Below are 15,946 nucleotides of genomic sequence, written 5' to 3' on the forward strand. Positions count from 1 at the left end.
CTAGCTTCAGCAGGCACGAAGGCACATAACTGCAGTTGCCCACGAACTGCTTCAGGGATTGCAGCCTACTCATGGGGAAAATGTACGGTTAGGGGAGGCAAGGAAATTTTCAGCAAAAATTTCAGTGGGTTAGATATACTTAACACCTACAAAATTAGCCAGCCAAAAAAATACCTTCTGTCACAACTGCTACTTGTCAGGTTTTTTTATTGTGGTAATTGAAAGTTAACGTCTTTGTAGATATTTATATTCAAAACCTTCTTACTGGGTTTGTGTCTTTACATTAAGCCACCACACTTGATTATGCTGTAGCAAGAAGTGTCATTTGCTAAGTCCGGATAACTTTCTGTTTTGACCTTCAGATTATGGTAGGGTTTGTTGTTTTTTTTTAAACTAACTGGAAAGGTTAGTACATACCAAATTAATTAAGTTTTCTGTTGATATTTGTGATCTTTTTTGCATGGGGAGATCTGTTGTTTGCAGTAGCTCGTGTGACAATAACACCAAATTGTAATATGTGGCAAGGAATCAAAAGGGAAGTATGAAACATGTACTATGATGGAATATGTATTTGGAAAAAAAAAAAAAAATGAAGCCATGTCCTTATGCTAGTCGTTAGTTGAATGTTATCTTGATTTCCCCCTCCCTTTTAGACTCTACATTCCTCCATCATGTTGTCATCGTTTCGTAAAGTCAAAGTCCAGGTATTTTTACATAATGCATGAAGTGTCATCGCCATACTTGCTTGCCTTTATTGCAGTGACCTATTTGTAACAAAAGGCTCTCTTTTGAGAGTTTGTTCTATATAGCAGGTGCTTTATTTGTACTTCAGTGTTGAGTCTGATCTGCCTTTCCTTTAATACCTTGAATTTCCTAATTTCTGTCTCTGATGCATGGTGTGTGAACATTTTATAGTTGTTATAGTTCAGTATGATTGGATTTTGATGTGGATTAATTTTCTAAGACATTTTTGTTTTAAAAAGTACTTGAACAGTATCTCTTTACTTCTAGCATCTAAAAATCAACTGTGATAAGATTCACGCTGTAGAACATTATGCATTTGAAATTGGCTTTGGTTCCTGTTCCAGCCACTTGCACAGATTTATAATCCTTGTATTGTTGTGGTGTAACTGTTTATACATCTGTGTTGTTTTCCATTCAGTGGTGGTAAAATAAATAGGATGTGTGGACCAGACTTCAGCTGGGTAACACAAGCAACTAGGTTTTATTTGGAAATTATAGTAATGTAAATGTTTATACTACAATTAAAATTACAATGGAAAGATAACAAATGGGAATGGAAAATGCTGGGGTTAATTACATAATATCACATTACCTGTAAACCCTGCGTTTCTGCAATGCAGTCAAGGTAATTTGCTTTCTCAGGAGTCTGGGCAGAGTGCAGCCCTTGCCAGCACTGCATAGTTTTGTCAAAGGTCTGTGGTGATATTAAAAACAAAACAAAGCCAAAAAACTCCTTGTTCACAAAGGCACCAAATTCAGATAGGCAATTCAGCTGCTCTTATTTGAATAGTGGAATTAAAATTTTAAGATTAAATGCCTAAAAATGAACAGATCTTTAATCATCTCCCATATTTCAAAAGTGCATAGTTAAGGCTGTGCACAAACCCTCTAATCAGCCTAAATCACCAGCTTCACAGCCTGCTTTAGTTCAAACATAATTCACCTTTCTTTCTTCTTTTACTGCTACAGTTTCTTATGTCCCTGTAATACCTACTTAAATCTTGGGGCTTGTTTGAATGTTACCTGTGCTGCGGTTAGTCTTACGAGTCTACAGCATTAAGGAGCGGCTTCAACACATCTTGGTTTTCTGTACTGCAGCACTTGGCTTATTTTTCTGGCTTGGAATTTGTAGAGGTTTGAGGCGGTAGGTGACCTTCCTTAACAGTAGCCAGAAGTATTTGGATGCAGGGTTCTGCTGCACATAATCCACCCTTAAAATGTCTCTTATTTTGTAGATTCAAATTCATAACACACCAAATCACCGGTCATTAATTTTGTCTGAATAGTGTTTTAAATCTCTAGTATAGGGTATATGATACAACATCCTTCAGTTACTTCTTTGTAACAAAATATGCTCATGCAGTTCCCTTCACAGGAGCAGGAGCCAGTGCCACGCATCCTTTTCATAAGGATTCTCTTTTATTTACCTGTGGTACCAAGTACGTACTAACTTAGCACTAAAACTAGGCAGTCTTGGTGGTTTTGTGTTCAAGACATACATAGTGGCTTTACCTCTTCCCTACTGTTCTGAGGAAACTCTGAATGGGAGAAATAAAAGGTGGAAAAAATGTACTTTTTTTTCCTCTGTCCTTTCCTTTTGAAGGTTATTTTCACATCCAATATTAGGATTCAAATTTTTTTTGCTTAAAGAAGAAACATCAGCAATCCATTCCTGTCCCTCAAGAGGAGCCAATATCAGTTAAATGTTCTTTCGACAGGGCTTACGATGAGTAGTATTGATGAATGCAGAAAAATGCATCAAGCTGCTCATGTGTGTGCACTTGGGAAGCAGGGAGTGTTTTGATAGGGGAAGTTCTTGTATTACAGGCTACTACTAGGGTCATGTATACTGAATATATGTAAAGCACATCAGGACTTGTCTTAAGAGAAAGTAATTATTTTACTATCTCAAGATAGTGATCTTTATATACTGATAATCTGATTGCTTTTCAGGGAAGGAAGTTTAATTCTTTAAGCTTCATGTAATTGTTTTTTAAAATACGCTAAAATCTTCTGTATAGAGCTGAATGTATTTTTACATTCGAGTTTTTAAATCCCTGAAAACATGTTTTGGTAAGGGAAATGCTGACAGCTCTTGTGTGTCGGCCCTGGTGGCACCGCTGTAATTCCTGTTTAACCCACCTCGATACTGCTGTTTCCCGAACTTGAATGATGTTGCTGACATCATCGTTGTTGCACTACAGTGTCTATAAATATCTGCAGTGGTATATTCACATGCAAATTTTAGTGTACCCTTTGTATAATTTGTCTGGGGAAGGCTAATCATTTTAGGTTGAAGGATGAGAGTAATAAGCTTGTTTTGGGGTTTTTTTGTCGTAAATTTACTTTTTTGCTGTCTTTTTAAAAAAAAAAATACCACCACAATGGTACAGTGCAAGAAAGCATTTCTGATTATTTTTTCAGTTAGACGTAAGCTGATGAGTGGCTTTCTAAAGTTAGTCTTACAGCCTAACAGTACAGTGGCAAATGCCTTCAGGACAGTTCAGTTCCGCTGGTTTGGGGACGTCTCTGCGATGACACCTGCCTTGGCTGTTGGGAAGGCCGAGGCTCTGGGCAGGAGCTGGCTGGTGCCTTTCCTCCTGCCTGCACTGCCTGGAAGGTTTGCTCTGCCTGACCTTATCAGCAGGCACAGGCAGCGTCGGGAGGGGCCAGAGGCAGCAGCGACGTGGGGAATGTTGTCTCTGCGCACAGCGCCGGGGACGAGGCCCCTTATCTGGGGTCGGGCTGGGCATTCACGTACATCCCACTCTAAGCTGCGTTTGTCACGTTAAAAACATAAAGTGCAACTTCTTGTTGGTGGTTCTCTTGCTGGGGGCACAGAGGTGTATCGCAGGTGATGTCGTTGAACCAGGAAGGTTTAGAAGCATCTTGGAGAACTGTTTCGTATTCAAGGGGGGTACTGCAGTTTGAGCGTGGAAACATCAGAGGTAGGCTGCATCATTCTGCAGCAGCGATGACTTTTGAGTTCAGAGCTCCCTAGTGACTGCTGATCGCGCTCTGGCAGAGCACAGACTTGCTGACGTCAGCTGATCCGCTGCAGGAAAGAACAGTCTATTATTGCTAGACCAAAGCACTTCTTTTACAATTGACTAGCTCGACTTACTGTAGTTATAAAAGGAGCCTTTCTTTTAACGAATTCCAGCAAAAAGATGAGCCAGATTGCGTGACTTGTGTGGTGAGAGGCAAACCAGCCACCAGGCTAAATTATAAGAGGTCTCCTATTTGGCTTTTAAAAATGTAAAAACAATTTTTAATTATAATTTAAATAATTTAATTACTTTCATTATTTAATAATTTAAATAATTTAAAAATTTGAAGCGATTTAAAATCACTTGGGCTGTGGAAGTTATTTCTAATACTGAAATATAAGTTGACAGCAAAAAACTGTACAGCATTCCAAAGACTGACTAGGATTTCATTTTCTCCCAGTAATGCCCGTAGCCAGAATAAGTGGAGAGACAGTCTACAGTTGTGCCCTACATTTAGACTAACTGCCACTTCGTTATTCCTGAACACAGTTCAGTTTAAAAGAAGTGGTGTCGGAATTCAAACACAGTGTTAACAGTACAGGAGGGGAAGTTTTTAGCAGTAACTTGCTCTCCTGGAGGGAAAAGGCCGTTTGAAACGGGGCTTGAAAAAACAGCTGCTTTCTCAGGAGAACAGATCTGTAGTTGAGCTCGAGTTATGTTCAGGGTTTTGATCTTTTAACACTCAGATACACTAATCAAGTGGAGCCTTTGGTACCACTGCCAGGTGAAACCTGGACTTCATTTATATAATACAATCGACACAGACTGGTTGTTTTGTTTTTTTTTTTTCTCTTTGCCCTCTTTTGATAATAACGAGTGAAACGCCCAGGCCTGGAAGAGAGGAAAGCTGCATTTTCTTTCTTTCCTTAAACTGCCGCAATGCAGTTGGGGCTCAGAGTTCACGGGAGTAACAACTGCTACTGAAATGGCTGTCCTCTCGCAGGGTGGGACTTTGGAAGAGAGCTCAGGAATGTGTGAATTCGCCCCCATATGTTCCTTTCTGTCAGATGGTCCCTTTATAAGATCTTGGAAACCAAACAGAAAACACGGCCATATAGATTGCTTCCAACCTGGGGAGTTTTTCACGCGATTATGCAGGATACCTGTCTAATTAAAGCCCATGTAGCTAATGACTAAATAACAATTTAATATTTAACAATGTATTTTATGAGATTGCCTGTGTCTTTTAGTATGCAGTTGTAGACTGGGTTTCTTCCCTGTCTTTGATAGGATCGATGAGAAGTACATTTAGCTTGATGCTTATGGAATTTATAATAAAAGCATGAAGTGAACTATACATGTAAACACTTGTACATCAAGACATTAATTGCATAATTGTTCAAGCACGGAGTGTTTATTGCAACAGCTTCTTGATGTGCAAAGTCAGTTGTCATGTAAGTGGGTAGATATCTAAACTCTGATGACAATAACGATACTACTTTTAAAATTTGTGTTACAGTTCTGTTCCAATGCACAGACCTCTTACTGAAAATCAAATTGCTCTTTGAAAGTTTAGGAACTGAAAATTAAAGGTTATTCTAATTTTAATAGAAAGGAGATAAAGCAGAACCGTAGTCAGTTGTTTGCTCTCTGTGGTAACTAACAGGGTTTAGTATATAAAGCAATGTACGAGGGTTTTCAGTCGAAGGAGTCAGAGCAAGGGCACTGGTTACATGAAATGCTCCTTGACTGACTTGTCTAAGGTCAGGTCTACGGAGCACTGTGAGCCTTTGTACTGGCTTTTGAAGGGTTGTGTAGGGAGTGGCAGGATGAGTTTGTAACTTTTTTTAATTGTCTGAGAGAACAGAGAGGACGTGGGTCACACAGAGACGTGTGTGTATATATATATTTATATGTGTGTGTGTGTATTTATATGTGTATATATGTATGTATATATACATATATATTTATATATAATGTATATATATTTATATGTCTCTATATATTATATATATAAAAATATATGTGGACCAGTTAGCTGTTGTTTAAAGAACAGTAATATACTTACTTTGGTTTATCTATATTGAGTATTTTAAATAAAATGTTTCCAGATTTTATGTTGTACAGGAAACATTTTATGTCTGTATATCTACTATATATATGTGCACAGAAACACGTTTTTGACATTTGTATTAGACACTTGCATGCTACAGTTCAGGATGACCTGGCCTTTATATGACTGCAGCCATATTTTTCCAAAATGAATAGGTGTTAAATGTCTTTGCAAATATTCCTTTCCCATTATTTTCTGCTAGAAGTGTGCTTTTATTGATTTATATATATAATATTTATATTTTATGTAGATACCTGCACACACAGGGTAAGACTGTAAGTAAACCACATGTGAGTTTAAAAAAGCAGGCTTCTCTTTCATGGATCTCTTCCTACCCTACCATTGTTTTATAATACAAACAAAATGTATTTTTTTTGGCTTTCAGAAAATGGATCCGAGTGGTGTAAAAGTGTTGGAAACAGCAGAAGATATCCAAGAAAGGCGTCAGCAGGTTTTGGACCGTTACCACAGGTTCAAGGAACTATCTTCTCTAAGGCGCCAAAAACTTGAAGATTCCTATCGATTCCAGTTTTTCCAGCGTGATGCAGATGAGCTTGAAAAATGGATCCAAGAGAAACTGCAGATAGCATCTGATGAAAATTACAAAGACCCAAGCAATTTACAGGCAAGTCCTACTGCCATTTTATGTTTCCTGTACTATTAATTTTAGGGCGTACCAGGTCAACTGGGATAGACAGAGCAAACCATAAATGTAACTTGATCTGAGAGTGGTGAGGAAAGATGGATGCAAATACCCTCAGCCTTGCAAAGTGTTCTTCAAAAGCCTGGTTTCTTTGCTGTTATAATTGGAATATTTCTAATAGTGGATTAGATGTTAAATCAATGTAGAAACAGTTACTTGATATAATGTAATGTAAAACCAGCTTTGTTTAATTTTAGAATTTGTTGGACGCTTTGGATCTGTAAATAAACATGAATTAACTCTTATTGTTTCCACCAAAAAAAGGTATTTATAGAAAATAAACTTGCGTGGGTGGAACTAGCTGATGGGCTCTCAGACGTTTGAACACTCCGGTGTACAAGAGTAAACACATAATGAAATAACTAGAATTGTGATGTTTGAATCCACCCTTGAAACATATGATACAGTTATGATTTCACCTGTGCTATTTTATTGTTTGTTTGTTGGTACTGAATACTAAAAATAGACTGAAAATCTTGATGCTGGGAAATGTGGAGGAGGGCTGTGCACCAAATCTCAGTCACGTTCTTTGATGTTTTACTTGCAGGGGAAGCTGCAGAAGCATCAAGCCTTCGAAGCTGAAGTACAGGCCAATTCAGGGGCTATCGTTAAACTGGATGAGACTGGAAATCAGATGATTAATGAAGGTCATTTTGCATCTGAAACCATAAGAGTGAGTTTTAAAACTTTTTTGTTGCCTCTTACAGGCTTTTCCTTAAACACATTGTGCAGATTGCATGGATAACTCTATATTCTAAAACACTTTTTAAATTCTACAGATATTTGATTAGTGAAATCACAAGAGAATTTGTATTTGTAAAGCTTACAGATATTATTCTCTTTCATGAGTACCCAGCTTATATCTTTTCTTGGATCCAGTTCTGAGGTGAACTGTCTGCCAGTGGAGTCCAGGAACTTGGACTGGAAGATCATTAGTAATTCAAAGATGTGTTGAAAGTCACAAAACAAATGATTAATTATATTTGTGTTTCTTCCCAAAATGACACAAGGGGCATCAAGAAGCAGCACATTCACAAGGCCTTTTGTCAGGGGTGTTGACCACTAATTTTTTTGCTTATATATAGCATTTTAGCATTTTAATTTTCTGCAATGATAATTATAAGTAACACAAGCCACCATACCAGTAAATTTCAGACATCTAATTTCTGTGTGCTCTGGCTCAGATCAGGTCTCTACTGATCTTTCTGGTTAAATTGTACTGGCCATATGTTTGAATCTCGTTGAATTTGCGTTCCACGGCTTTTCTGTGAGCTCCAAGTACAGTGCTCTGTCTGCTCAGTTTATCCGGCAGTGAACATCCCTTAGGACAGCTGCTTCCTCAATAACAAGCACTAAGCTTTTTTCAGATCTTTTTCTGAGATCTACTGTTGTTTTTCTCTTTTTCTCTAAGTTTCCCAACCTGTGTAATGCAGTGACAAAAATCTTCGCTGCTGCACTAGATAGGTTTACATTTGACAGTATTTGAGTATTATCAATGTTTTAAAAAGTCTGCAAAAACTGTAAATTCTACATAATGACTTGATAGTTATCTTTTACTCCTTCTATGTATTCTTATTTTCTCTGGTTTGTTAGTGTTTTCTTTCTCATTCCCCCACACGTGTGCACACACATACCCACGCATACCCCACCAGTAAACACTTTTTTTCTGCATACCAGCTTCCTTTCTAGGAGTCATTTTGTTAAATCTGCTGTTTCTGGGCCTCACTTGTTCCCGACTTGGTTATGGCTGCATTTTTCTTTATTGTTGAAAGCTTTTTCCTTTATAAGATTTGGATGTGAGCTTTTCAAAAGGAGAAATCGTGTGATATTTTTGTAGTGATTATTGAACTTAGCTGATACGCTCATCATTTCATTGTAACTAAGAAAAGATGGTGATTAAGAAAGCAGAGATTTTTTTATACATTGTAAAATAAAAAAAATCTCTAAGGAAATGGTATTTTAGAAATCTCATTGTGATCATATAACCTTTCCACAAATAGAAAAAAAAATGGTTTGCAGTTGGGTGATCTTAAATAATAGTGTATCTTAGCTGCTCAATGTAAGTTGTTATTTGTGTTTGGAGTGGTAATTTGCCTTTTAATGGTTCAGTCTTTCACGCCATACCGGACTGCGCAGCGCCCAATAGTAACGGCTACCCAAGTTGGGTCCCACATCCGAGTAGGTGAAACCTCTGGCTCTGCAGTGCAACTTCTTTATGCAATGTCTTCTTTCTTCCTTGGTTGACAATTTGCACTATCCTTTTGGGCAGCGCTAGAAAAGAGAGTAGTGTGAGCTCTTTCCTCCCTCAAAACCTACCTAACTGAACTTTCTAAGTGGATTAAATGGGTATCCACCCATGCTAGACGTTCAAAAGCTTCTCTAGTGTGACTTTCAAGTTTCAGATCTTGATGAGCAAAGCATTATAGATGATGGGTGGAGCAGATACTTTCCTGTTTTACAAGTTGTGTTTCTGTGTGGGAGTGTGGTTTTTCTTTCAACTGTCTATAAAATTTATGGTTGCTCCCGACAGTTTTGAAAGGCAGAGTGCAGACAGAGAGAGACTCAATATTAAAACTAGTAATTGCTCCTAGTATTTCAGTATTATGTTACTTAACAATGTTGGCTAAATATAACAACTGACTAGTGCTAAGAGAAATGGTTAAAATACTGTAAAGTGGCACAAGTTTGTCTTGAAACAAAATGTGGGGTGTTAAAAATAAAATCCCCAAATGAAGACGAGCTTCACTTATTGGGAGTTGACTTCCAAGTAAAAGACTGAACATTTGAAGGAGACAACAGCAAATTTTTCGTCAGACTTCACATTAGCATACCATTTAAATCAAATTTTATCTCAAAATGTTTACCTCATAGTGATGTAAACATAACTATATGATAGGTTAATAACAAATTTTTAAATACTCAGTTCAGGCATTTCTAATTTTGTGTTGTTACATCACTTTACATCATTTGAGAACTAATGACTGGAGATGAAATTATTATGAGGTTTGTGCATCCTTTGTCTAAAGTGAGGTTTAGGATGTACAACTTCAGGAAAAAAAAAATCTATTAAGGTCAGGAAGGGAATAAATCCAATCTCCTCTGATACAGGATTTTAATAACAACATCCTGTTGTTCTAGACTCGGCTACAGGAGCTGCACCGACTATGGGAATTACTGTTGGAAAAGATGAGAGAGAAGGGAGTCAAACTGTTGCAAGCACAGAAGCTGGTGCAATACTTACGGGAATGTGAAGATGTCTTGGACTGGATCAATGACAAGGTATATTATTACCTGCCTTTGCTGTGTTCTTGATGAGAAATTTGATGTGTTTGTGTGGAAACTTTCTATCAACGTATAGTTGCTGGAGTTCAGGCACTCACAGAGAGCTTTTAAAGGCATCTATACATTTTATTTACTTTATTCATATTACATAAACAGTAGGTATGCAAACTCCTATTCCTTCTTTTGCAGCCACAAAAAATAGGTAGCAGACTTAAGAGGAAGTCTGAGTGTCAGAGAGCACAGTTAAACATAATCAATTCTTTCTTTGCTTTAAGGAGACCTTCATGTTTCTCGTAGTAATAAATTTTCCTGTAAGGGAAATTTACAACATATAAAACCAAATGTTTTTTATAAATGTTCTACGTTATCTGTTACAGAAAGTAGCCAGCCTAACCAGCAAGTAGTGTGTACATAATTGCTTAATGATTGGAATATCTTTAGATATACATTGTAAGGACATTAGCTGCAGGAGAACTGTTGGTTCTTGATTTTTTGAACTCTGAGGAAGCATACCACAAACCACACTATCAAGAAAAAAAAGCCACAAAATGATCACAAAGGTTTTCTTAATGATGGTTTGCTATTTTGTCACTGTGGGTTCAAACTGTAAACCCTGCATAACTGTTACTGAATATAACAGTGCACTTTTCATAAAGAAATCTTGTATCAGAAGCCTACGACAAGTGCCCATAAACAGTCTAAAAATGTAAACAAATTCTAGTCCCTGTGTGTACTCTGAAATAGCATGGACAATTATTTTGTAGTTTTAAAAATTATTTTTTTTTCTGTACATGTTTTCTTTCAGTAATTCAGGTTGTTGTAGGTCATTGTGCACAGAACAGAAAACTTATGATAGAAAAATTGCTTATATTCAATAACTTGGAGAATGAATAAGAGCAAGTAAGATGAAAAAATAATACCCTTAGTGATCTTGCATGTTTTCTGCAATAATGGACAGATGTTGAGGGAAGGAAGTGGGAATAGAGTTTAATGGAGGAAATTTTATAGTTTTAAATCTGACTTAAAACACAGTGATAGTAACTGTCTTTGACCTATTCAAAATTAGGACACTTTGCTTCCTGATTTTTAGTAATGATTTCCCATAGGATATGCTGAAATTTACATTTTTTTTTCCTCAATGTGGTAGGAAGCAATAGTGACCTCAGAAGAGCTTGGGCAGGACTTAGAACACGTTGAGGTTTTGCAAAAGAAGTTTGAAGAGTTCCAGACAGACCTTGCAGCTCATGAGGAAAGAGTTAATGAAGTGAACCAGTTTGCTGGCAAACTTATCCAGGTAAACGTTCACGTGTGTTGAAAATCTCTCTTGGCAAGTCTGGTATAACACAACAAGCTTTTGTCTGCAACTACTGCTTTTCCTCCCTGGTTTGGTAGCAGATCTTTAAGCTTTACTCTGCATGTGCCTAGATACTTGGCTGTCTTAATCTTAAATGGTCATCATTTGATTCATTTGTTCTGCTGAATAGCTTGAATAACTGCTCCAGCTGAGAAGGTTCCTGAAAATGTGGAGAGTAGTGATTAGTAAGAGAAATTGTTGTATTTGGGGTTAAATGTATTTCCCTTGGACAACCAGGATTGATGCATCTTCTCTTCTGGTATGTCATCTAGGGCTTGATCAAGGTTGGACACAGGGCAGGAAGATTGCATTCCAGGGAAAAAAAAAGATACTGTTTACAGCCCTCTTCCCATTGACTAATTAGTGCATAGGGAAACTTAAACTGCTACAAGAGTATTGAATGTTTACACAGTGAGTTTCAGGGAAACTACTGAGTTGAGTGATCGTCTGAAAAGTACAGTAATGATAAACTGATCTCTTGAAAAACTGTGGTGTTTCAAGGTTTTGGCAATGGATGTAAAATCACAGAACATACGAAAATGACGTTTTTTTCCTTTGCTTGCTAGGAACAACACCCTGAAGAGGAACTGATAAAGTCCAAACAGGACGAAGTAAATGCAAGCTGGCAGCGTCTTAAGGGGCTTGCCCTTCAGAGGCAAGGAAAACTCTTCGGGGCAGCTGAAGTTCAGCGCTTCAACAGGTATGATCTTGGCTGGATCTGCTGAAGTGATGTAATATTTGTGTGGATGTTTAATGATGCGTTCAGCTGCGTACAGTAGTATGGGAGGAGCTATTGTCTGTTATGTTTTTGCTTTACTTTTCCTCATGACTTATTGAATGATGACCTTGTTCTAGAATTGCCTTAGAATAGTCATTCTGATTTAGATTTTCAACACTTGGCAGTTTTGTTCATTCCTGCTAATGGCAGTTTTACTTCCCTTTCCCCTGAGGGCTTTTTCCCCCAATTCTGTCCTACATGAGCCTTTTAAGGGTTTTTTTTGTTGTCAGATGGATGTCAGGTCAATTGTTCTGAGGGTCTGTGAGCAGTGTCTTCCTATCCTCATCTCCATCTACAGCATTTTGAGATTTGCTGTAATTAAGTTGGAGAAGGGCCCAGAGTGGGAAATGGACCTAGTAGGTGATGGTGCTCAGTGGTGCTATAATTCCTTGGTTGCATCTGGTGACACCATCTGAAGAATGGCCTGCCAATATGCCTCAAGGTTTTTTGAGATTTAAAAAGGCTATTTTTTTGGGGGGAGTTTGGGGAGGTTTTTTGGTTTTGTTTTGTTTTAAAGGATGATTGTAGTTGGCTGCAGTGTTTATATATCTGGGTTTGTATGCCAGTACATCTGGCATACATACAGGAAAATATCCTGCTTTCTTCCTTTTTCCGTACAAGATAGACTGCTTTCAATTTGTGCTTTGTTTTGAAGGGATGTGGATGAAACAATCAGCTGGATTAAGGAGAAAGGGCAGTTGATGGCCTCAGACGATTTTGGCAGAGACTTAGCCAGTGTGCAGGCTTTGTTGCGTAAGCATGAAGGCCTGGAAAGAGATCTTGCAGCTCTGGAAGATAAGGTACCCATACAAGATGCATTTTACCTACAGTTTAAACGAGATAACCTGCTTGTGAAAGGCTAGAAGCTTACTCACTGTTTGTGACTGGGTTTAGGTTAAGGCCCTTTGTGCAGAAGCTGACCGTTTGCAGCAGTCTCACCCGATAAATGCTTCTCAAATTCAAGTGAAACGGGAGGAGCTGATTGCCAACTGGGAACAGATCCGAACTCTGGCAGCAGAGAGGCATGGTCGCCTTAATGACTCCTACAGGTAGGAATGCTGTCATGCTGAAATGACCTTTCTTCCTTATTCAGATTTGACAGGGCTCTTGGGAGGAGAAGGAAGGGATGCTGTTTCCAAAATTTTTGGATAATTCTGGTGTTTTCGGAAGCAGTCTTGTTCACCAAATTATATTTTACAATAATTTCTTGTAGTAAGAGAAATGCTTATATTATAAATAAATACTTACAGCTTTTGGTCATTCTCTAGATGTGGATCAATTATGAAAATAAACACCTTGATGTTTTAGGGCATCTGCTTTTTTCCCTATCTGCATTTTGAAGTACATTATCTGACTATATTTTAGTTTTGTTGGGATTTTTTTAATACACGTATTACAAATCTGTTCACTGTGGAGTCCTTATGATTCTCTGAAGACTGAAGTATGGTGTATTGTTTGATGTATTGTCCTGGAGTAAATGAAGTACCTGTTTCTGTGATAATTGCTTTGTTGCTGTGGGATTTGTCTTCATCCAATCTTGTTTCTATACTAGCCTGGCTGTCTATGAAACATAATGTGTTAGATCACTGTTGAGAAGCCATGCTAAAAAGAAACATCCCAATATGGTGGTTAGTTTGCATCCCTTCTGGTTTTGTTTTTTCTGCTGTTTGTTCTCCTCCACCAGATGTATGGTGGTGGAGACCCACACAAGTAATCATTTTTCCTTTGCCTTCCCTGTCATAATGTCTTCAAATCAATTAACAGCAAATTTAAAAGGGAAGCAGAAACTGATCACTTCTGCTGATAAGTGTTAAGCACATGCCAAAGGCAATAGCTGTAAAGGCATGCTGAAAGGAATCTGAAAATTTGCTTGTTTTTTTAAAGGCTGAGGCATGTGCAGTTGAAACTTTCTGTCAATTCCCTCACACACACTGTGTATGGTTGTGACAGAAGCAGTCGCGTGGGCTATCTTGAAACAGTCTGGTTGAGAACTGTCTTTTGATTTCTGTTGTCTTCAATATGCAGGTTGTAGCTAGGAATATTCCTTTTACTTTCAATATAAGTTATATGCAAAACACCTCTTAGAGAAATTGATTTTGAACCTAGCGTGTTCCTAAATTTAAAAGGCTTCCTTTTTTGATTGAGAGCACATTTAGTTATTTAATATTCTGATTGCATTTTGGTATTGTCCTGTTTTGTTTCTATCTGAGGAACAGCTTTTATGTTTATAACCCTTTCCTTGGAGTAAGGATGGAGAAACTATGCAAACAAATTATTCCCAACCATTTTTTTCTTTTGCTTTCCTAAGGCTGCAGCGCTTTCTTGCGGACTTCCGAGACCTCACCAGCTGGGTGACTGAGATGAAGGCTCTGATAAATGCTGATGAACTTGCCAATGACGTGGCTGGAGCAGAAGCCCTTCTAGATAGACATCAGGAACATAAGGTATAATGGTTATACAGCCAAATCCAGCCAGCAGCCCTCAACAACTGATCTGTGTGTCTAACACAGACTCTGAGTCAGAACTGCTAAGGTTGTATCACTAGAATCCTTTTGTCATGCAACTAACACAGTACCAGATTGCTGTCCTGATTTATATTTTTACCTTGTTTCTTGATAGTAGATGTACACTATTAAAAAATATTTAAGAGTGCTTATGATGCTTTATAAAAAATAGTTGGACGTGATAGTTGGGCTAATGACTGTTTTAGTTCTCCATCACGAGGAATTGCTGTAGGTGAGCAGGAATGCAGCTTAAAACCAACCTTTAGTTTCATTTTAACATATGAATTTATACTTACTTTATCCGCATTGTAAGGTAATACATTTAATTCTAGTTTTCATGTTAAGTGTAATGTCTTTAAAGATAGTTCAATGTTTATCATTCAGGTGTTCAGACTGTTGTCTCTGTGTTACTTGCAATATCAGTTTTCATATGCTGACTGTTCTAAGATAAATTTGAGTAACAGCTTATTTGTGTCCCCTTTCATAGGGAGAAATTGATGCCCATGAAGATAGCTTCAAATCTGCTGATGAGTCTGGCCAGGCTTTGCTTGCAGCTGGGCACTATGCTTCTGATGAAGTTAAAGAAAAGGTAAGTTGAGTGCAAGAGCTCCTAGAAGAGTTTTGTCTCTATCTTCCAAGTCCCTTAATTTAAAACTTCATTTCTTCTTAAGATTGTAAGCTGCAAAGTCTCATCCCTCTAGGTTACAGGGCTTTTTTCATGTATTTAAGTAACATGTGCTTTTCATTCTCAAAAGGACAGATTCTGTCTATTAGTAGGAACTACTAGGACTGTTAGGAACTATTAGTATGTCTTTCCTCCAAAAGAAAAATGGGCTAAGTTTAGGTTTGCTATTGAAAGGGTCAGTCAGTATTTAGTATTTCTAAATTTTAGTTTGCCAACTAATGGGGCCTCTCATGAAGTCTGCATATTGAAACATTGGTCAGTCAGTTCAGACACCATAAGTGAGAGTTGGCCAAGGAGATTTCAGAGGCTGAGAGCACAGGATGGTTTGCTGAAGAGCTTCTCTTATGAATAGGCCTGCAGTCAAAAAGAGCAGTTGTCCATTAAATCTCTGTGTAGATTTGGAAAAGGAGAGATTTCTGACTGAAGTCAGAAGGTTGTAGTCACTACTCATCCTTGATAAGCTGAGAAAAGGCTTGCCCTGTGTGAGGATGATGATGTCAGGAACAGGAGAATGATTCTTTACGCAGGAGGTCATTTTCAGTCCAGTGTTAACCACTTCTTTAGAGTCACAACCTGATTTTACGTTGAGATGGAAATGAACCAGACTGTTAAATAAAACTATTGTATATTCCTCTTCCCAATCCATTAGTTGACCATCCTGTCAGATGAAAGATCTGCCTTGCTAGAACTGTGGGAGCTTCGCAGACAACAGTACGAACAGTGCATGGACCTGCAGCTTTTCTACAGAGATACTGAACAAGTTGACAACTGGATGAGCAAACAAGAAGTGAGT

General features: G+C 37.9%; 1 protein-coding gene across 14 annotated transcripts in view; it reads left to right on the forward strand.

Moving 5' to 3' along the window:
• SPTAN1 (spectrin alpha, non-erythrocytic 1) overlaps positions 1 to 15,946 on the forward strand; it is a 52,102-nt gene that overhangs the window by 2,510 nt on the left and 33,646 nt on the right. For 12 of the 14 annotated variants that reach the window (XM_074846051.1, XM_074846048.1, XM_074846053.1 and 9 more), the window contains 10 exons: positions 6,233 to 6,472; positions 7,098 to 7,223; positions 9,689 to 9,829; positions 10,980 to 11,126; positions 11,753 to 11,886; positions 12,620 to 12,764; positions 12,859 to 13,013; positions 14,273 to 14,408; positions 14,956 to 15,057; positions 15,803 to 15,940. In XM_074846051.1, the coding sequence (XP_074702152.1) occupies positions 6,236 to 6,472; positions 7,098 to 7,223; positions 9,689 to 9,829; positions 10,980 to 11,126; positions 11,753 to 11,886; positions 12,620 to 12,764; positions 12,859 to 13,013; positions 14,273 to 14,408; positions 14,956 to 15,057; positions 15,803 to 15,940 (1,461 nt within the window). In that variant the 5' untranslated portion in view covers positions 6,233 to 6,235. Of the gene's footprint in view, positions 1 to 653; positions 705 to 6,232; positions 6,473 to 7,097; positions 7,224 to 9,688; positions 9,830 to 10,979; positions 11,127 to 11,752; positions 11,887 to 12,619; positions 12,765 to 12,858; positions 13,014 to 14,272; positions 14,409 to 14,955; positions 15,058 to 15,802; positions 15,941 to 15,946 lie in introns of those variants that run through there. The other 2 variants (XM_074846047.1, XM_074846056.1) reach the window with 1 other exon arrangement.

This window comes from Strix aluco, chromosome 20 (genome assembly GCF_031877795.1).
Source record: "Strix aluco isolate bStrAlu1 chromosome 20, bStrAlu1.hap1, whole genome shotgun sequence".
NCBI lineage: Eukaryota > Metazoa > Chordata > Aves > Strigiformes > Strigidae > Strix > Strix aluco.